The sequence below is a fragment of the Orbicella faveolata genome, unplaced genomic scaffold, assembly GCF_042242905.1.
Source record: "Orbicella faveolata isolate gen_17 unplaced genomic scaffold, um_ofav_v1 contig_25, whole genome shotgun sequence".
Classification (NCBI taxonomy): domain Eukaryota; kingdom Metazoa; phylum Cnidaria; class Anthozoa; order Scleractinia; family Merulinidae; genus Orbicella; species Orbicella faveolata.
The window spans coordinates 10556500-10577783 of record NW_028301553.1 but is presented as its reverse complement, the minus strand read 5'-3'; the positions used below and the strand labels follow the sequence as shown (position 1 = coordinate 10577783).

General features: G+C 38.4%; 1 protein-coding gene, 1 long non-coding RNA gene and 1 pseudogene across 2 annotated transcripts; 2 read left to right on the top strand and 1 right to left on the bottom strand.

Annotated features, from left to right (window-relative positions):
* Positions 1-1800: 1800 nt before the first annotated feature.
* On the top strand, positions 1801-3336 carry LOC149108906 (trace amine-associated receptor 1-like; annotated as a pseudogene).
* Positions 3337-10320: 6984 nt separating this feature from the next.
* LOC149108905 (uncharacterized) lies at positions 10321-11972 on the bottom strand. Its single transcript, XR_016208232.1, has 2 exons — positions 10975-11972; positions 10321-10557 (listed from the first exon to the last, which is right to left on the bottom strand). It is a non-coding gene; the product is annotated as an uncharacterized LOC149108905 (long non-coding RNA).
* A 4095-nt stretch (positions 11973-16067) lies between these two features.
* Positions 16068-18244, top strand: LOC110045395 (5-hydroxytryptamine receptor 1D-like). The gene has a single exon (XM_089294086.1). It carries the CDS (start codon positions 16208-16210, stop codon positions 17456-17458), a length of 1251 nt encoding a protein of 416 aa, XP_089150212.1. The 5' UTR covers positions 16068-16207; the 3' UTR covers positions 17459-18244.
* The last annotated feature ends 3040 nt before the right edge of the window (positions 18245-21284 follow it).

The following is a 21284-nucleotide window of genomic DNA, read 5'->3' as shown; positions in this document are numbered from 1 at the left end:
CGTGATATTGATTATCCCGGCCCCACATAGTCGCCTTTTGGAGAAATTGAACACGTTAAATTCTACTCCTGTGCACATAAAGATACCGTCTGTTAGGTAAATTACCGAAATTTGCCTACAGCGTTATCACACCGCGCAACCACCGAAACATTTTTTTTTTTTTTTTTTTCATCAACAAGCACTTTTTCTATTTTAAGTTTTCTTGCGATTTTAACAGTCAAAGTTCTTGGTACTTTCAAGGTGTGCACTTCACTCGAAACGATACTATTGGGTTCTATAAAATTTTAATTGAAGGACACAGCTACCCTTCAATTAACGGACTTCTTGAAATCTCCGAGATGTCATGTTCAAATGATTCAGGGACACATCTTAAGAACGTTGAAAACTGAATGAGAACTGCTCTCTTCTCTCTTCTGCAGAATGTCAAGTTCTAGCTACTTTCACGAAAAAGTTCGATGTTTTAGGCTCTATCACTGAAATTAAACTTCCAGAATCGGAGGTAATACAATTTTGAATGATAATTGAAATGTTTTAACGTGTTGAATTCGATTTTCCTTTAATTAAACGTAGATAACAGAGGGTAATGTAGTTTGAGAAGCCGATCAACTTCATAGAAACAAGGTACATGTTTTCCATTTGTTAAAGATATCGACCGCTACCAGAATTTCGAAATTTCCGTTCCCGAAAGTTCTCACCATTTGTAAGCGGGTAAAGCTAATTCTTTTCAACAAACAAGCAGTAATCGACGACTTTAATTTTAGACTCAACTCTTTCAGTACTATCCAATAGCGCATTGACTTAATTCAGAGCAGTTCCATTGAGTTTTCGCAAAGTTTGAATTTTTCAAACGACTCATGGTCAGCTAGCTACCCTTCCAATAATGGACTATTTGAATTGGCCGAGTCTTCTACTCTGGTTTCCTTGTCAAATATAAGATTCATCGGCAAACGCCTCTAGCTGTGTAGCTATATAAGAACTAGTCTATTTTCTCATGCGCCGATTGCATACTGTCGTGGTTCAGTATTACTCTTCGTACAATTCAGTATCATTTTGATATATTTCAATACACCAAAACAAAGGAAAATACCAAATTTTATTATACATGTACAAACACCTATGTAATCCCAGGTAAGCTTTGGAGGGCAAACATGATATCTTCCCACGTGAAAATGACATGTTATCCTCACAAGTGATAAGATCGCTGTTGCCATAGTTGCATAACAAATCGCACCTTTCCTAGCGAAAGTGAAATGATCTGGTATTTCTTTGGTGTTTATGATAAAGAGAACATTGCATGGCCGCTTGGTTTAAAGAAATTTGAATTCAAGTAACAAAGACAGCTTAGACTCAACATGAGTCAGGAAGTATAAGCTTATTTTAGGGTGCGTTTCTTTAAGAAAATTCAAGATTGGATTCTTAAATCCGAAAACAGATTTGGCGTTCCTTAACTAAACAGATCAATCCAAGATCTCTCGGATCGTGGTGTATCAAAGGAACCGAAGAATCCTTGCCCAGAGTGGATTCTTCGGTTCCTTTGATGCACCACGATCCGAGAGATCTCGGATTAACCGTTTAGAAAAGAAACGCAAAAGGTTTCGGATTTAAGAATCCAATCTTAGATTTTCTTCAAGAAACGTACCCTTAGAGATAATTATACTGGTTTTCGTCACAGGGTTGATTGAAGACATGGCCAGACAGGCGCAAAAGCGCTGAACGCCTGAAGACCGCATGTGATCGACAAAGGTGTTTGATTGTTTCACGGTCCCTGAACCAACCGAGAAACATTCTTCATGCATTGGCAGCATGGACCTGAATAACAACGAAACAACCATCAATTCGTCCACCTCACCGTTTTATTGCAGGTACGCACCGAACGTATCATGGGAAGTAAGGGGCTCAGCTTTTTGCTTAATTTTAGGCCTTATAACGGTCCTGGCTTCACTCCCCACAATTGTTTTGAACGGATCCATAATCCTGGCTATAAAGCAAAGGAAAGAGCTGCAAAAACCCTCAAACATTATGTTATCAAGCGTGGTCGTTTCGGATCTTATAGTTGGTGTTATAGTTATGCCGACATCTGCCACTGCTGATTTTTTACATTTGGTCAAGTTTCGTTTGAGTCTACCTGTATGTTATATTCGGTGAATCCTTCCTTCTTCCCTTTACTCTATGGAGCTACATTGCATCACTTGACTATCATTGCTTGGGAGAGGTACGTGGCGATACAAAAATGGATGGACTACAAGCTTATTATCACAAATGGCCGCCTCAAAAAGATTTCGATAGGTATCTAGATCTCTACGCTCTTCCCAACGGTTGCATACTTTACTATGACAGTGGTCGTTATGGATCGTAGAATTTCAAGCAGCTTTTTAACCGAGTGGATTGCTGTAGAAACTGTTTGTTTATTTCTTGTTGCATTCTTTTACCGAAAGGTTTACCTTGGAATACGCAATCAGAAGCTGAACGAAATCTCTCAAATCGACGTCCTTATTAAAAGAAAACTAGAGTGTAAAGTTGCCAAGACAACTGGTTTGCTAACAGCTGCGTTTATATCCTCGTTTATCCCCATTTTTGCTTTTGTTATCTTAGGAAATGGTGTCCCAGTCTTTCGTACAAATGCCGCTTTCCAGTTTACATAGATGTTTGCCCAGATTAACTCTCTAGTTAATCCGCTGCTTTACTGTTACAGAGACCAACGTTTTAAGAACGCTATTCGGGAGCTGTTGGGGTTGACAAAGCCTCAAGCAATACAGTCAGCAGTTGGTGCCACTCAATTTTCCAGACGAAAGTATTCAGTTCGGTCTTTAGAGCTTCCCAAATTAGAAAAACGTATGGAACGCTTTAAAATATCAGCATCTCGCAGTCCAACTGATGCTTTATATTCTATTCATGGAACACCCAGTGTGGTTATGTCGAAAAAGTCCTTGTCTGCCCCAACCCTTAATACATCCAGCAGCTGCTTAGATGCCGACCTCAATCTACAGCGACCTTTGTCCCCCGTAGAAACAAGTGCAACGATCCATGTCGAAGGCAGCGTTTAATGTAAAGCGAGGTAACACCAGTCATCGAGATAACGGGGATGTAGTTAGCTAAACCTGAAATAACCCCTGTAACCAACGCGCCAGCAATAATTTTAGGACGTAAAGGAGTCGGGTTGATTTCTGGACGACTCAAACTCTTAACTATACATGTCATTGCTAGTGGTTTCTAAAAAAAAATTTACAAACAAGTTACATTAAGAGCGAAACAATTAATTACAACATTGGAAATAACATTGGAAATACGAGGCAAGCGATGATAGTGGACTTGAACTGACGATTTGGAAATACGGCGAAAGAGAGCATAAATGAACGTAACGTTGTTTGTTAACGCAAGCGAACTCTTTTACATTTGCAAAACCCGCATGAAAGTAAAACTATTTCAGCATAGCCCCGCTGGACAAGGAACTAGACGGGGGATTGGTTTCTACAAGACTGTTAAATTAATATACTAAGAGCGAAATCTTGTGATTCCTGCAAGTCTCCGTGAGAGATACGCTAACCGGTACCTGAGGGTCCCCAATAGGTTTGGCGGGATGCGGGATTTGGCTTTTTTTCGCCGTGATATTTGGGATTTGAGCTGAAAACAGGGGCGGGAAGCGGGAATTACAATTAGGAGCGGGAGCGGGATTTCATGTTTTTATATGGTTGGGATGCGGGATTCATAAGGGGAACCGAACAGGATACGAGATTTAAATTCTTACATGACCTCTCTGACCAGCGCAAAAACCGGCAGAAACATGCGTATAGCTGTGTCGGGTTACAAGTAATGAATAGCAACAGCTCTGTATCCTGTCAGGTTCTGTCAAACGTATCCATTATCGCTTGACTACGTTAGCATCATGAGACTGTACGAGGACCTATGAGGTCTTTAAGTTCTATTCCTGCTGGTTGCGACCATTTGTGTTGACCTCTGACATCAATGACATCTGTCCATTTCCGACATTTTCGACGCTTGTGTCCGCAATCTTGGTTCCCCGATCCTTTCTACTTTTTCTAGTCTTTCGACCTTTTCCAGAGCGCTTGGTTTGTTTGCACCAGGATGGCCACACCGGATGACAGTAATAGTGATTTACCGTACGAAGTATGCGACATTACGAATTGCGTCGCCATATATTACGAAAAGGATGCGCGAGCAGGAATGCCATCATTAGGAAAGAAAAGTTCTGAGCCCAGATTTCAAGGAAAGTGAAGACACTGTAAGCTTTAAAAGAAACTGTCAAGTGTATTTACGGGCCATCTCTTAAAATGGGAATAACCAATCTTTTTCTCTCACTGATACGTGGACAAAAGAAAACAAAGCAGTAAACCTTTTACGGAAAGAAACGTTATAATCATTTGTGCTTACTTATCCGCTACCCACTGAATTCTTTTGTGATCTTTTATACGATATCTATTTTTAAATAGTTTCTGTGTTAATAATTAAATTAATTATTAATTTAACAAATTAATAATTAATAAAGATTTCTTAAAGCATAAAAAAGGGAATATTAACGTTAAAAGCCGACGTTTCGGCGTCATCGTGACACCATTCTCAAGGCAAAGTGAACAAAAAATGCGATATCGATGATTTGATTTCTATAGTCTCTGCAAATGTTAATTTGTAGAGACTACAGAAATCAAATCATCGATATCGCATTTTTTGGTCACTTTGCCTTGAGAATGGTGTCACGATGACGCCGAAACGTCGGCTTTTAACGTTAAATTAATAATTAACCCAGAAACGTCTTTGAAAAGTGGGCGGGATTAGCATTTCCAGGCAAAAAAGGACGGGATAGCGGGATTAACAGGGAAAAATGGGCGGGAAAGCGGGATCTGAGAACCCTATTGTAGACCCTCGTACCTGTCATGGAACGGTTCAATGACCGGAAGAAGTGACACCGAATATCACGGTCCCGAACGAACCACCTCTGAACAGAGACTCGATTTGAGACAGGATTTTAAAAATTGCGAGTTGATCAGAGGAGACGGTACTGCAAACATTTCAGTCATTTGGGAGGCAGTACCTAAGGGAAGCAAAAGCATCTAATGTTCTCTTTAACTGTTTGGGATTATTTATCAAGTCGCTCTCCATTTCTATTTTGTATAGGTGTTTCGAAGTCCATTTTGATGCATTGTCCAATCAATTGAATATGTTTAGAGATGATACTTCCAGAAGATCTTGTTGATTGTTGAGGTCTTCGCTAATGTTTACTAAAAAGGCACTGAAACACTCAGCTTTATTTAATTCAGGGGTTATTATCTCCTCAGAGGGACCAGAAATTGCACCAATGGTTTTGGCCTTGTGTTTTTCAAGACTTGATTTGTCAATTTCCATATTCATTTCGCTTGCATGCTTCCTCTAATAATTTTTGCCACTAAGCAGCTTTTGTAGTCTTTTTAGCCAACCTTCATTTCTTAGGATCATCCCATGACTTTGCGTCTTTCAGGAGTTTATATCTCTTATTCTTTTACTTTCTAATAGAAGGTGTTGATCCAAGGAAGAGACGTAACTCTGATCACGACATCTCTTGAAAGAAGGTAGCTGAAGGTTGTGGTGTAAAGTTACATTATACACACATTGCCAAAAAGCCACACTATCGTCGATATCGTCAAATAACCCAGTTAAATGCTAGGGAGCTTGATCAAAGTCCCTCCTAAGTTGCTAAATATCCAACGACTTATGGTACTTTGAAGACAGCAAACAGAGATGTGCAAGTCAATAGAACCAGAGTTATGAGTATTAGAAGGCTGACTTGTTATCATCATCTTTGCCAAGTCCAACACGAATTCCAGTTTTCTATACCCTTACAAAGATTCACAAAGCAAACCCAGTCCGAACAGTAATCATTTTTGGCCCAACGGAACAAAACTCATCATTAGTTGATTACCTCCTTCGCGATCGGCCTATTGCTAAAGTCAGAAGTCATACCTTAAAGATACAACAGATTTTTTAAACTTTATTAGAAAATTAAACGAAGGTCGCAAAGAACACAATAATGCTAGTGCCGTTGCAAACCTATAAAGTAATATTTCACAGGTGGAAGGAATCACCATTGTAAGTCAAAATTACGAAGCAGTCCACCTAAACAAACCTCCTATACATGCACTCTAAAAAAAACTCTTTCCACTTGAAATGAAAACATTACTTTTAAATGCAAGGTACTCCCGGTGGGAACAAACATTTTTCAAAAATAGCGAGTGATCTTCGAAAGTGTTTGGAAATCTTCTAACTATTTGCGACTTTCTTCGGAACGATTCGTGTGAGCTTCGACTACCTTCGAAATACCTCGGATCACCATCGGTAGTATAAATAAAAACTTGACAAGTGCTATAAGGTGATTTTAAATTTAACAAAAGATAATGAAGTATTACCAAAAACAAGGAAAAAACTGTGTAGTCATACGTAGATGTAAACTGTTTATGCAAGACATTCAATTTCTTAGTTTACGCAGCCCGAAAGACCTCGCTACTTTTTAGTGGTCAAAGTCCGTTTCTTTAGAAACAAGCTATTTCTTTTTCATTTCTCCCGACGACTTGCACACTGTAAGCTTTTAGCACTTTTCAATTGTAGACTTGATTCAAAGTGGCACTTTTCTTGTATGACCATTAAATGGAAGAATTCATCTAAACTACATATAATGGCCAGCTTGGAATATCTGATTCTTTTTAATCTTACTAATTCAAATTTAAAAAGATAAAGCAACAAATATTCTTGATGTATGACTATATAAGAATAGAATCCGAATTTCTGGTGAAATCCTTAACTCCTAATAAGATAGCGATCTTTGTATATTGCTTTAGCGAATCTGAGGTGAGACCAAATTTTAAATGACAAACATGCTATTACTTCAATACTTTAAAGTGCCTATGATGTAAAAAATAATTGCTGCTTGTTTGAAAGGCTTTTCAAAGTAAAGAAGAATGGCGTTTTCCTTTTTGGAATATCTTTTTTTCGTTTTAGAGATATTCACGTTTTTGTATTATGCCAATATGGAAAGTGATGACATCATAAATAGTTCCACTTAAACAGTGAAATACTGAATCAAGAATATCTCCAGAAATATTCAAGCAGTGTTCTTCAAACTTGGCGCCAGAAATATACATCACAAAAGAAACAGAATGTTTCGAATTCCACTGATTTTTATATATTGTCCAATCAATTGTATTTGTTTAGCGATGAGCTGATTGTTGATATCTTCGCTAATATTTACAAAAACGCCATTGAAACACTTAGCTTTGTTTAAGACGTGTTTGTTTGTTTGTTTTGTTTGTTTTATTACGCGGGTTATTTTCTCCTCCTCATTGGGATCAGAGATTGGACCAATGCCTTTATTTGTTAATCTTCAAAACTCATTTGGGTTGGGTGCTCTTCCTCTATTTATTTTTGCCAGTAAACAGCTTCAGCTCTCTGTCAGTAGTTTCTTTAGACAGCTTTCAATTCTTAGGATCACCTAATGACTTTGCGTCCTTCAGAAATTTTGTATCTCTTATTCATTTTCTTTCTGATAGAGGACTTCATCCAAAACATAGATTTATCTCTGATATTGACATCTCTTGAAAGAAAGTGTTGGAGTAAAATTTCATTATACAAATATTGTCAAAAAAGCACACTGTCATCGATATCGTCGAATAATCCAGTTAAATACCAGGGAGCTTGATCAATTGAAAGCTGCACCTTACTTGCTTTTTGTCTGCAACTCGCGGTTCTTTGCTCTGTTATCATCGTCATTGCTAAATCCACCACTAATTCCACTTTTCTATACCCTTACCAAGATTCACAAACCAAACCCAGTCAGAAAACTTATCATATTCTGCTCAACAGAATGATTCTCATCATTTGTTGACTATCTCCGTCAGCCTGTTGCTAAAGTACAGAAATCATATCTTCAAGATACAACAGATTTCCTAAACTTGGTAGAGAAAACGAAGGTGGCAAAAAACACAATGCCAGAGCTGTTGCAAGCCTATACACTAATATCCCACAGGAGGAAAGAATCACCACTGAATGTCAAACAGACGAAACAGTGCACCTAAACAAACCTCCCAAACCTTTACGCCACCTTAAAGATATACCTAGGCTCTGATCTTAAAGGAAACTCTTTCCATTTTAACGCAATAAAATGCCTTCAAATACACGGTAACCTAATGATAGTTTCATCTCCCAAAATTCTTATGAGTGACTTCCTGTAAAGACTACGGATAGGTGTGCAAAATGCAAAAATCGAATTCCCTCAAACTTTTCACAAGAAAGCCCTCTGGAAACTATTTAAGAAAATACAACTTTTAGTTCGTTTGGATTTATATTTTTCAAGTAAAGCGATTTTTTAATTTTCATCCTTGGAGAAGTCCTCGAACCGCTGAAAAATGTGCTTCGTATTTGCGACTCGTGTAAGAAAACTAAAACAAATATCAAATCTATTTCGATATTAAACAATTCAATGACCCTTCCTTTACAAAGTAGCGTTATTAGAATTGGAAAAGATTCAAACCTGAATTTTTTAAAAAAATTCAAATTTACCCTCCTAAACAATATTATCAGAAAGCTCGATTTTGGCAAATTTTAACGGCAAAACTCCCTACCTGGTACATGGATTCCGCTGTAAAGATGGTATTCTAAAGAAAGAGTAAGGCTTCCTCTATCGTTCTGTGAAATAAAATTTTGGGGCAACTTAAACTGCGAATTTAGACGACGGAAAATATTCACGGTACTCGCTTGAAGTTTATGACCTTTGAACTTACAGTTGTCTTCATGAATACAAGAGATGACCTAAACAACAGTTGAAATTTTAGCCTGAATGCGACCCTTTCTCCCATTTAAATGATTTGTAGTTATTCTTTATCTTCTGTGGGCAATTTTATCGAAAGTAATATTTTTTACGCTGAAAAGGAGTTCTAACTTGTTTATGAGTACGTGCGTATTTGTTTACTGCAGCGGAAATTTGTGGATATTAAATTTATTCCATTTAAGTTCTATTTCGTGTGCTGCAAGGCGTTTCGTGTTCTCATTAAAAAAATGGTATTGCCAAGTGGAAGGTTTTCTTTCCAGATTTTAAAATAACATATGGTTTTTGCCTTACCGTCCACATGCATGGCTTGATTTACTCAGCAGCGTTACACCGGGTGTGATAGCGCTAAAATGGCGTGACGATAATGACAAATCGCTTTTTGCAAATCGAATTCATCAAAATATATTTATTATATCTTTTGACATCATAATGCTTCGAGACTACTTGATAAAGACTCTTGTGAAAAAATTCTACAAAATTTTGAAACTCTCATTACGGTGAAATGAAGAACCTGGATCTACTATTTTTATGCCGCGGTCGTGTGATCCTCGAGTGTGGCATCACATGACAATAACAACTAAAAAATGGCCACCTGCAGTTATTCTCAAATCGTCGGTGGCATCTGCGTCACGTGCGGTCCTAGGGTTTCGAATCCCGCACATGTTCAATTTGTTAAAATTGGATAATGTGGCAAAGATATTCGAGGTGTGTTCAGAAACGGCGGAGGTCTGGGTATCTGTACTTGTTTCTAACGTATATCCCCCCTCGTTTGTACAGAAGATCACAAAGGCACGAACAACCCCAAGAAGAGAGCCCGAAGCGGAATTTACATCCACCGCCGTTTTACCTTATGTCCAAGGAGTTTCGGAGTCTCTCCGCCGCTGCCTAGAACAACAAGGCAATCGCCCCGTGTTTAAGTCCGACACGACACTTCGGTCACACTTAGTGCGACCAAAGGACACCGTCAACCCGGCTAAACAAGATGGTGTTGTCTACAGGATTCCCTGTGAGTGCGGCAAAGTCTACATCGGGGAAACAGGGAGATCTATGCAGGAGAGGATCAAAGACACGACAGGGATATACGACTCGCCCGTACCCAGACCTCCGCCGTTTCTGAACACACCCACGAGATTGGCCACTATCCTATCTGGAATGAGGTCAAGTTTATTGATCGAGATCCTCACTGTTACACACGTAGGGTCAAGGAAGCTATTCACATAAGACTTGACCCTAATAACATCAACAGGGATAGTGGAATTGAAATTCCTGAAGCATGGATGCCCACGGTCAAAAAACACAACAACAGGAGAACAGTACAACAGCGGACCACTGAGGGAACAGCTACTCGTCGGAACAATGGAACGATAGGAGGATCGAAATGCACCAATCACAGCCGACCTTTGTGATATAAATGATACCGTGCAATCAGTCGACCTTATCGCCTGAAGAAGACTACCAGCAAGCAGTCGAAACGTCGCGATCTACATTTCAAGTGACCACGTCGTAAGACAAACGGTAATACACTTTATTATGAGAGCCTACAGGCAACAAAATTTGCGTCTGAGAGTGGAGTCTTCTCGACTGAACCAGATTTATCCCACTATCCCCTTTCTGGTTCTTCTCATGTTGTATCCATTGCTCTGAACAGGAACAGTTCTTTTTGTTGCTACGCCACCTTATCCCCCATAGGTCCCGATGACGAGGGCATACTGTTGTGTTCAAAATACCTTCATCCACGTCAAAACAACCTTGGAAACAAAATGTGTGATATGCGTTTACTGGAAGTTTAGTTTAACGGTAAGGGTTTCGAAAAACCATGCGACAGCAACCTAACCCCGGGGATGTAAGCCCTTGGATAACATTGAGAAAGGCATCACAGAAAATGTCACGCAGTATTATTGGACTCCGCTTTCTTACGCATTTTAAATGATACGTGAGAATGTTTCGGCGTCGGCCGGGCCGCAATATAACTCAAGAGACTATTACGCTTTTGCACGGTCAGCTACATCGAAAGAGTGCCATTAGATTTTGATTTCGCGTATCATGAAATCACGCCTTATTGGGCCTCATGGTGATTGTCTGTTACCGTAGCATTCAGTATTTTCTCGATAATCTTTCGCAATATTTTCGATCTAAAGAGAAAATTGAATTACGAATACACTGACCCGCTCTAGCCAACAGTAGCCTTGCTTCGTCCAGAGAAGAATCGCTCACATCAGTAGCCTTCAAATCACCTTGAATGTCTTTCTCACATTTTCGAATTAAAACACATTGAACATGCGCGGGATTCGTAACACTAGGACCGCACGTGCCCCCAACGATTTGAGAATAACTGCAGGTGGCCATTTCTTAGTTGTTATTGTCATGTGATACCACACTCGAGGATCACACGACCGTGGCAAAAAAAATAGTAGATCCAGTTTTTTTTTTTTATCACAGCAATGAGAGTTTCAAAATTTGCAGACTTATTTCACAAGAGTCTTTATCAAGTAGTCTCAAAGAAAGATGTTATATATACATACTTTTTGATGAATTCGATTCGCGAAAAGCGATTTGTCAATTATCGTCACGCCATCTCACCTCTATCTCACCCGGTGTAACGCTGCTGAGTAAATCAAGCCATGCATGTGGACGGTAAGTCAAAAGTTATATGTTGCTTTAAAATCTGAGAAGAAAACCTACTTGACAATACCATTTTGTTTTAATGAGAACACGAAACGCCTTGCAGCACACGAAATAGAACTTAGATGGAATAAATTTAATATCCACAAATTTCCGCTGCAGTAAACAAATACGCACGTACTCATAAACAAGTTAGAACTCCTTTTCAGCGTAAAAAAATATTACTTTCGATAAAATTGCCCACAGAAGATAAAAAATAACTACAAATCATTTAAATGGGAGAAAGGGTCGCATTCAGGCTAAAATTTCAACTGTTGTTTAGGTTATCTCTTGTATTCATGAAGACAACTGCAAGTTCAAAGGTCATAAACTTCAAGCGAGTACCGTGAATATTTTCCGTCGTCTAAATTCGTAGTTTGAGTTGCCCCGAAATTTTATTTCACAGAACGATAGATGAAGCCTTACTCTTTCTTTAGAATACCATCTTTACAGCGGAATCCATGTACCAGGTAGGGAGTTTTGCTGTTGAAATTTGCCAAAATCCAGCTTTCTGATAATGCTGTTTAGGAGGGTAAATTTGAAAAATTTTTAAAAATTCAGGTTTGAATCTTTTCCAATTCTAATAACGCTACTTTGTAAAGGAAGGATCATTAAATTGTGTAATATCGAAATAGTTTTGATAATTGTTTTAGTTTTCTTGCACGAGTCGCAAATACGAAGCACATTTTTCAGCGGTTCGAGGGCTTTTCCAAGGGTGAAAATTAAAAAAATCGCTTTACTTGAAAAATATAAATCCAAACGAACTAAAAGTTGTATTTTCCTAAATAGTTTCCAGAGGGCTTTCTTGTGAAAAAGTTTGAGGGAATTCGATTTTTGCATTTTGCACACCTATCCGTAGTATTTACAGGAAGTCACTCTTATGGCCGCGGTAGAAACAGAAATTATTAACCGTAGTGACGTTAAGTCACCCACTTTGAAAAGATGTATCGATGATGTCTTTTCTCTGTGGAACTTATGAAACGAATAGGAAATAAACACGTTCATAGAGCTAGCAAGTAAGAAGCATAGAGCCATAAAATTCGTAGCTGCAATTTCAGGAACAGACACAACTCTCCTGGATACAAAATTTGTATGCGTATGCAATGGCGATGGATTGAAAAAGGACGCCATTCTCGAAGTGGGCAAAAACTTCAAACTAAGTGAAACCCTCTTCACCTCTTGCCACCCTACAGACGCCAGAAAAGGCTTTATCAAAGGCAAAGGCTTTACGAGTTTGACAAGCAATTCTTCAAACGTTACATTTAAAGAAAATACAACACAATTTGAACGTAGATGACGCGACAGAGGTTATCCAGATAACCCGACAACATTTTGTCAAAAGTTAATTTTAGCGAAAGAATCTCGGCCCTACAATATATTCTTATAGGCAAATAGTGTTTAATAGAAAATCAGCCTCTCCTATCAAAGATGTATAGAGACCCTCCCCTGCTTTTACACAGAAAGGGGAGATCTTTAAAAAACGTAGCCGTTAGAGTAAGGTCAAAGTTTTGCCATCACCAATGGGTGTAGAGTTTGGCCTGTAAACAAAATGTACCATCACGTAGATGTGGGATGTCGCATGTGGGAGGTGGGATCTGGGATCTGGGATGGGAGATTTCGGACGCCTGAAACGGGACTGATGTTGGATGACGGATGTAGCATGTCAAATATCGGATATTCTATGTCGGTTGTCGAATGGCCGGCTTACAAACTTTCGTAATAATCACATGATTTCGAGAACAAATGGGAATAAATAACTCAGGAATAAATTTTTTGAACAATTTATTTATGCGAGTAAGTATTTTAGAAAAAATAGACCATTTACGGCTGCTGGTAGTGTCTTTGATTTTCCAATTAACTTGGTAAACTCCGTAAGTATTGCAAACCTAGCGATATTGTACAGCAAACTTCGAGGACACCTTGTAGTGATCTTCTTCACCCTTTGGATATCCTCCAAGATTTTCGAGTGATCTTCGACAGTGTTCGAAAATCTTCCAATTATTTTCGACTATCACCGGAATGATTGGGGTGACCTTCGACTACTTTCCAAATATATCGGATCACCATCGGTAATTTAATTAATTGGCAGGTGCCATAAGATGATTTTGAATATAATACGAGAACATGAACCATTACCAAAAACAAGGAAAAAACTTTGTATTTACTTGTAGATGTAGACTGTTTATGTCAGCCGTTAAATTTCTCACCTTACTTGAGGCAGCCCAAAAGATCTCTATAATTTGTTGGCGGCCAAAATCTGCTTTGAGAAAAAAGAGTTATTTTTCCAATTTGTCTCGCAGACTTTCACACTAAAAGCCTTTGGCACTTTGCAAATAGGCACTCAATTCAAAGCTGCACTTTTTGACCTGTTTGATCATTTAATAGAAGGACTCAGCTAACCTTCAAATAATGGCAGCTTTCATGTCAAATGACACTTAAGTGATACAGCGAAATATGTTCTTGCTGTATTACTATATAAGAGCGAATGTGGATTTCAGGCGAAATCTTTCAGCCCTAACAAGATAGCGGACAATCATTTGAGGGAAACCATTGTATTCTGCTTTCGCGAATCTGAGGTAAGACCAAATTTTGAATCACAAATATTACGTCAGTGCTCTAAAGAATTTCTTTTCTTATAATTGAATGTCTGATTCAGTATGCTTTTGTTGATTTTTACTTTTTTATTTTTATCCACTAGGCTGCTTTCCTCCGGCTTAAATCATAATATTGATATTCCAACCGCCCTATACTCGCCTTTTGGAGGATTTTAAGACGTTAAATTTCACTCCTGTGCACGTCAAGATATCGTTTGTAAGGTAGGACGCCGAAATTTATATAACCCGCAATTACAGCGTGCAAACACAGAAACTCTTTTCCTACATATTAGCAACCAGACTCCTTTGCCATCAACAAACAGTTTTTTCCAATTAGTCTCTGCGACTATTACAGTCAAAGCTCTTGGTATTTTCCAGGTGTACACTTAATTCAAAACGGTGCTATCACGTTCTATAATAAATTTTAATTAAAGGACACAGTTACCCTTCAAATAGTGGACTTTGCGAGTTGTCATCTTAAAAGGATTCAGCGACTCATGCAAACAACATTAAGAACTAAAGAAGAACTGTTCCCTTTTCTCTTGCGCAGGATGTGACTTTTTGGCTAAATCAACAGTTCCTTTCAAGAAAACGGCCGTTTCTCTAGGCTCAATCACTGAAGTTTAACCTCGAGAACCAGAGGTAAAGCAATTTTGAATGATGTGATAATAATTGAAATATTTTAATGTCCTGAAGCCGATATTCCTTTGATTGGCTCGACAGCAGCTAAAGCAGCTGTTGAAGCCCAACAAAGATCTTTTCTACACTATGTGGTTCGCTTTTTTGGCCTTGATTGTACGCACAACGCTAGGCTGTGTTACTGCTACCTCCCAGAATGCTGCATGCAAGTGTAGTTACACATCGATACTCACCAGACTTGTCACCTATTTGTCCATTTGGATCCCAAAACATCTTTTTTGCAAAACACATCATCTGTACCTCTGCATTTTTTTTTCTTGAATCGTTTTATTCCCTTTTGGATGTGGTTTAAATTCAAGTAAGAAAGACAGCTTAGTAAGATTGAACATGCCTCATGAAACATAACAGTGTTTAAAACTAAATTTTGGCATCACTTGCCATTCAGGCGAGTGACTCTCAACTTGCCGGTACATGGAAGACTAACGTTTGTTCCCTTCCGAAGAAAAAATAAATGCTGCAGCAGTTAATAACATCAATGGAGACAATGGAGATTTATTTCCTAGCAAGCAAAATCCTTGTTCCTCTAGTGTGCCATCTTCAGTTCTCACGCACTAATAAATGCCAGCTCAAATAGAGACCAAGAAATCGCTTCATAAACATTCGACCATTGGGTAATTTCACTGCGAGGGAGTTGCATTTCATTGTGTCTAATTTCGAAACCCTGAGTTTTGTTTTATAGGCTAATAATATACATGAAAATATTACTCGATTCTAATTGGCTGAGAGCAGTGCAGTTCGAGTGTAACACCAGTGAAAAAAGTGTAACGCTAGTGCAAATTATAGATCGTAATTTTGGATTATGATTGGCTGAAAGTCAATAGGAAATTTTCTAAGCCAATGATATCACGTAAAATGATGACAAAAATATTGTGCGGAAACTTCGAAAAAAGTTTTCTCGAATGAGAAAAAATGCCTTCAAGAAAGATCTTCCGGCACTTCCTCCACGCCAATTTTTTCATGTTAGTATTATTAAGAAGTAATCATACGGTTTTTCTCGTTCAATTCGGAATTAATTTCCACTTGCGAGTTTTTCAAAAACTCACTCGTGCAAATTAATTCCAAATTGAACGAGAAAAACCGTATGATTACCCATACAAATTAGTCGGGCATTACGAAAGATTAGCAAAATGGAAAATTAAAAGAATTTTTATTAATATTAAGCTTAAGTAATTTCCAAAACATGAAATCATACCAACCAAACGGCGAGTGATGAGTGATTTGCACTCGCTCGCCGCTTCTAAACTCGCATGGGCGAGCGGGCGAGCGCTCATTCCTAATACTTTCATAAGCTCATTTTAGAGATAATTATACCGGCTTTCGTCATAGGATTGACTGAAGGAATTGGTGGACAGGCGTAAAGAGGCTGAATAGCTGAACACCATATGTGATCGACAAACGTGGTTGGTTATTTAACGGTCCTGAATACAACTAAGAGATATTCTCCATGTACAGCATGGACCTGAATAGCAACGAATCAACCACAAATTGTTCCAGCCCAACGTTTTATTGCAGGTACGCACCAAACATATTACGGGAAATCAGAGGCCCAGTCAGTTTTTACATGATCATAGGCCTCACAACAGTCATGGTTTCACTCTCGACCATTATTTTGAACGCATTGATAATCTTAGCGATAAAGCAAAGAAAAGAGCTGCAAAAACCTTCAAACATTCTGTTGTCAAGCCTGGCCGTTACGGATCTTCTAGTTGGTGCCATAGTTATGCCGACATCTGCCACTGTTGATTTCTTTACATTAGGTCAAGTTTCCCCTGAGTTTACTTGTATGTTATATTCGGTGAATTTTTTTTTCCTTCCTTTACTCTTCGGAGCTACTATGCATCACTTGACTATCATTGCTTGGGAGAGGTACGTGGCGGTACAAAAATGGATGGACTACAAGCGTATCATCACAAATGGCCGCCTCAAAAAGATTGCGATAGCTACCTGGCTCTCAGCGATCTTCCTAGCGACTGCAAACTTTATAACGACAGCGATCGTTGTGGATCCTAAGATTTTGAACGGCTTTTTAACCGGGTGGACTGCTGTGGAAACTGTTTGTCTTTTTCTTGTTGTATTCTTTTATCGGAAAGTTTACCTTGGAATACGCAATCGGAAGCTAAACGATATCTCTCAAATCGACGTCCTAATTAAACAAAAACTGGAATCTAAAGTTGCCAAGACAACTGGTTTGCTAACCGCTGCGTTTATATCCTCGTTTATCCCCGTGTTTGTTTTTGCTATCTTAGGAAATGCTGTGCCAGTCTTTCGTACAAATGCCGCTTTCCAGTTTACACAGATGTTTGGGCAGATTAACTCTCTAGTTAATCCGCTGCTTTACTGTTATAGAGACCAACGTTTTAGAAACGCTATTCGAGAGCTGTTGGGGTTGACAAAGCCTAAAGCAATACAGTCAGCAGTTGGTGCTGCTCAATTTTTCAGGAGAAAGTATTCAATTAGGTCTTTAGAGCTTCCCAAATTAGAAAAACGTATGGAACGTCTGAAAAGATCAGTATCTTGCAATCTAACTGATGCTTTATATTCTGTTTATGGAACACCCAACGTGGTTATGTTGAAAAGGTCTTTGTCTGCCCCAACCCTTGATACAAACAGCAGCTACTTAGATGCCTTACATCTGCAGCGACCTTTGTCCACCGTGGAAACAAACACAACGGCCCATGTCGAAGGTGGCGTTTAATGTACAGCGAGGTAAGACAGTCTTCCAGATAACGGAGATGCAGTTAGCTAAACCTGAAATAACACCTGTAACCAACGCACCAGCAATAATTTTGGGACGTAAAGGAGTCGGGTTGATTTCTGGACGACTCGAACTCTTAACTAAACATGTCACTGCCAGCGGTTTCTAAAATAAAATGGCAGAAGAATATTACACTAAAAGCGGAACAACTAATTAAAACACTGGAAATAACATTGAAATACGGAACAGACGATGAAAGTCGACATTTACTTGATGATTCGGGAATACGGCGAAAGACAGCATAAATGAACGTAACTTTGGGAACTAGATAGGGAATTGGTTTCTACAACACCGTTAAATTAATCAACTACGATCCAAATCTTGTGATTCCAGCGACACTCCGTGAGAGATACGTCAACCGGTACCTGTCATGGAACGGTTCGAAGACCACCGAACATCTCGGGGCCCCGCACGAACCACCTCTGAACAGCGACTTAATTTGAGACAGGATTTTGAAAATTGCGAGGAACAGGGCAGACGGCACTACAAACATTTCAGTCATTTGGGAGGCAGTACCTAAGGGAAGCAAAAGCATCTAATGTTCTCTTTAACTGTTTGGGATTATTTATCAAGTCGCTCTCCATTTCTATTTTGTATAGGTGTTTCGAAGTCCATTTTGATGCATTGTCCAATCAATTGAATATGTTTAGAGATGATACTTCCAGAAGATCTTGTTGATTGTTGAGGTCTTCGCTAATGTTTACTAAAAAGGCACTGAAACACTCAGCTTTATTTAATTCAGGGGTTATTATCTCCTCACAGGGACCAGAAATTGCACTAGTGGTTTTGGCCTTGTGTTTTTCAAGACTTGATTTGTCAATCTCCATATTCATTTCGCTTGCATGCTTCCTCTAATAATTTTTGCCACTAAGCAGCTTTTGTAGTCTTTTTAGCCAACCTTCATTTCTTAGGATCATCCCATGACTTTGCGTCTTTCAGGAGTTTATATCTCTTATTCTTTTACTTTCTAATAGAAGGTGTTGATCCAAGGAAGAGATTTAACTCTGATCACGACATCTCTTGAAAGAAGGTAGCTGAAGGTTGTGGTGTAAAGTTACATTATACACACATTGCTTAAAAGCTACACTATCGTCGATATCGTCAAATAACCCAGTTAAATGCTAGGGAGCTTGATCAAAGTCCCTCCTAAGTTGCTAAATATCCAACGACTTATGGTACTTTGAAGACAGCAAACAGAGATGTGCAAGTCAATAGAACCAGAGTTATGAGTATTAGAAGGCTGACTTGTTATCATCATCCTTGTCAAATCCACCACGAATTCCAGTTTTCTATACCCTTACAAAGATTCACAAAGCAAACCCAGTCCGAACAGTACTCATATTTGGTTTTGATACCCCAACAGAATAAAACTCATCATTAGTTGATTACGTCCTTCGGCCTATTGCTTAAGTCAGAAATCATACCTTAAAGATACAACAGATTTTTTAAACTCTATAGCGAAAACGAAAGTGGCAAAGAACACAATAATGCTAGTGCCGTTGCAAGCCTATAAAGTAATATTTCACAGGTGGAAGGAATCACCATTGTAAGTCAAAATTACGAAGCAGTCCACCTAAACAAACCTCCTATACATGCACTCTAAAAAAAACTCTTTCCACTTGAAATGAAAACATTACTTTTAAATGCAAGGTACTCCCGGTGGGAACAAACATTTTTCAAAAATAGCGAGTGATCTTCGAAAGTGTTTGGAAATCTTCTAACTATTTGCGACTTTCTTCGGAACGATTCGTGTGAGCTTCGACTACCTTCGAAATACCTCGGATCACCATCGGTAGTATAAATAAAAACTTGACAAGTGCTATAAGGTGATTTTAAATATAACAAAAGATAATGAAGTATTACCAAAAACAAGGAAAAAACTGTCTAGTTATACGTAGATGTGAATTGTTTATGCAAGACATTCAATTTCTTAGTTTACGCAGCCCGAAAGATCTCGCTACTTGTTAGTGGTCAAAGTCCGTTTCTAAAGAAACACGCTATTTTTTAATTTCTCTCGACGACTTGCACACTCTAAGCCTTTGGCACTTTTCAATTGTAGACTTGATTCAAAGAGGCACTTTTCTTGTATGACCATTGAATGGAAGAATTCATCTGAACTTTATATAATGGACAGCTTGGAATATCTGGTTCTTTTTAATCTTACCTAATCCCATTTAAAAAGATAAAGCGACAAATATTCTTGTTGTATGACTATATAGGAACAGAATCTGAATTTCCGATGAAGTCCTTAACTCCTAATAAGATAGCGATCTTTGTATATGGCTTTAGCAAATCTGAGGTAACACCAAATTTTAAATGACAAATATAATATTATTTCAATACTTTAATGTGCTCATGAAGTAAAAAGTAATTGCTGCTTATTTGAAACGCTTTTCAAAGTAAAGAAAAATGACGTTTTCCTTTTTGGAATATCTTTTTTCGTTTTAGAGATGTTCATGCTTCTTTTGTGATGCAAATGAGGAAAGTGATGACATCATAAATAGTTCCACTTAAACAGTGAAATACTGAATCAAGAATATGTCTAGAAATATTGGAGCAGTGTTCTTCAAACTTGGCACCAGAAATGTACATCACAAAACAAACAGAATGTTTCGAATTCCATTTTTATATATTGTCTAATCAATTGTATCTGTTTAGCGATGATGATACGTCCAGAGGATCTAGCTTATTATTGATATCTTCGCTAATATTTACAAAAACGCCATTGAAACACTTAGCTTTGTTTAAGACGTGTTTGTTGGATTGTTTTGTTTGTTTTATTACGCGGGTTTTTATCTCTTCCTCATTGGGATCAGAGATTGGACCAATTCCTTCATTTGCTAATCTTCAAAACTCATTTGGGTTGGGTGCTCTTCCTCTATTTATTTTTGCCAGTAAACAGCTTCAGCTCTCTGTCAGTAGTTTCTTTAGACAGCTTTCAATTCTTAGGATCACCTAATGACTTTGCGTCCTTCAGAAATTTTGTATCTCTTATTCATTTTCTTTCTGATAGAGGACTTCATCCAAAACATAGATTTATCTCTGATATTGACATCTCTTGAAAGAAAGTGTTGGAGTAAAATTTCATTATACAAATATTGTCAAAAAAGCACACTGTCATCGATATCGTCGAATAATCCAGTTAAATACCAGGGAGCTTGATCAATTGAAAGCTGCACCTTACTTGCTTTTTGTCTGCAACTCGCGGTTCTTTGCTCTGTTATCATCGTCATTGCTAAATCCACCACTAATTCCACTTTTCTATACCCTTACCAAGATTCACAAACCAAACCCAGTCAGAAAACTTATCATATTCTGCTCAACAGAATGATTCTCATCATTTGTTGACTATCTCCGTCAGCCTGTTGCTAAAGTACAGAAATCATATCTTCAAGATACAACAGATTTCCTAAACTTGGTAGAGAAAACGAAGGTGGCAAAAAACACAATGCCAGAGCTGTTGCAAGCCTATACACTAATATCCCACAGGAGGAAAGAATCACCACTGAATGTCAAACAAACGAAACAGTGCACCTAAACAAACCTCCCAAACCTTTACGCCACCTTAGAGATATACCTAGGCTCTGATCTTAAAGGAAACTCTTTCCATTTTAACGCAATAAAATGCCTTCAAATACACGTTAACCTAATGATAGTTTCATCTCCCAAAATTCTTATGGCCGCGGTAGAAACAGAAATTATTAACCCCAGTGACGTAAAGTCACCCACTTTGAAAAGATGTATCGATGATGTCTTTTCTCTGTGG

Coding starts and splice junctions, on each gene's coding strand:
- LOC110045395 (XM_089294086.1), top strand. CDS start 16,208: ATGTACAGCATGGACCTGAATAGCAACGAATCAACCACAAATTGTTCC.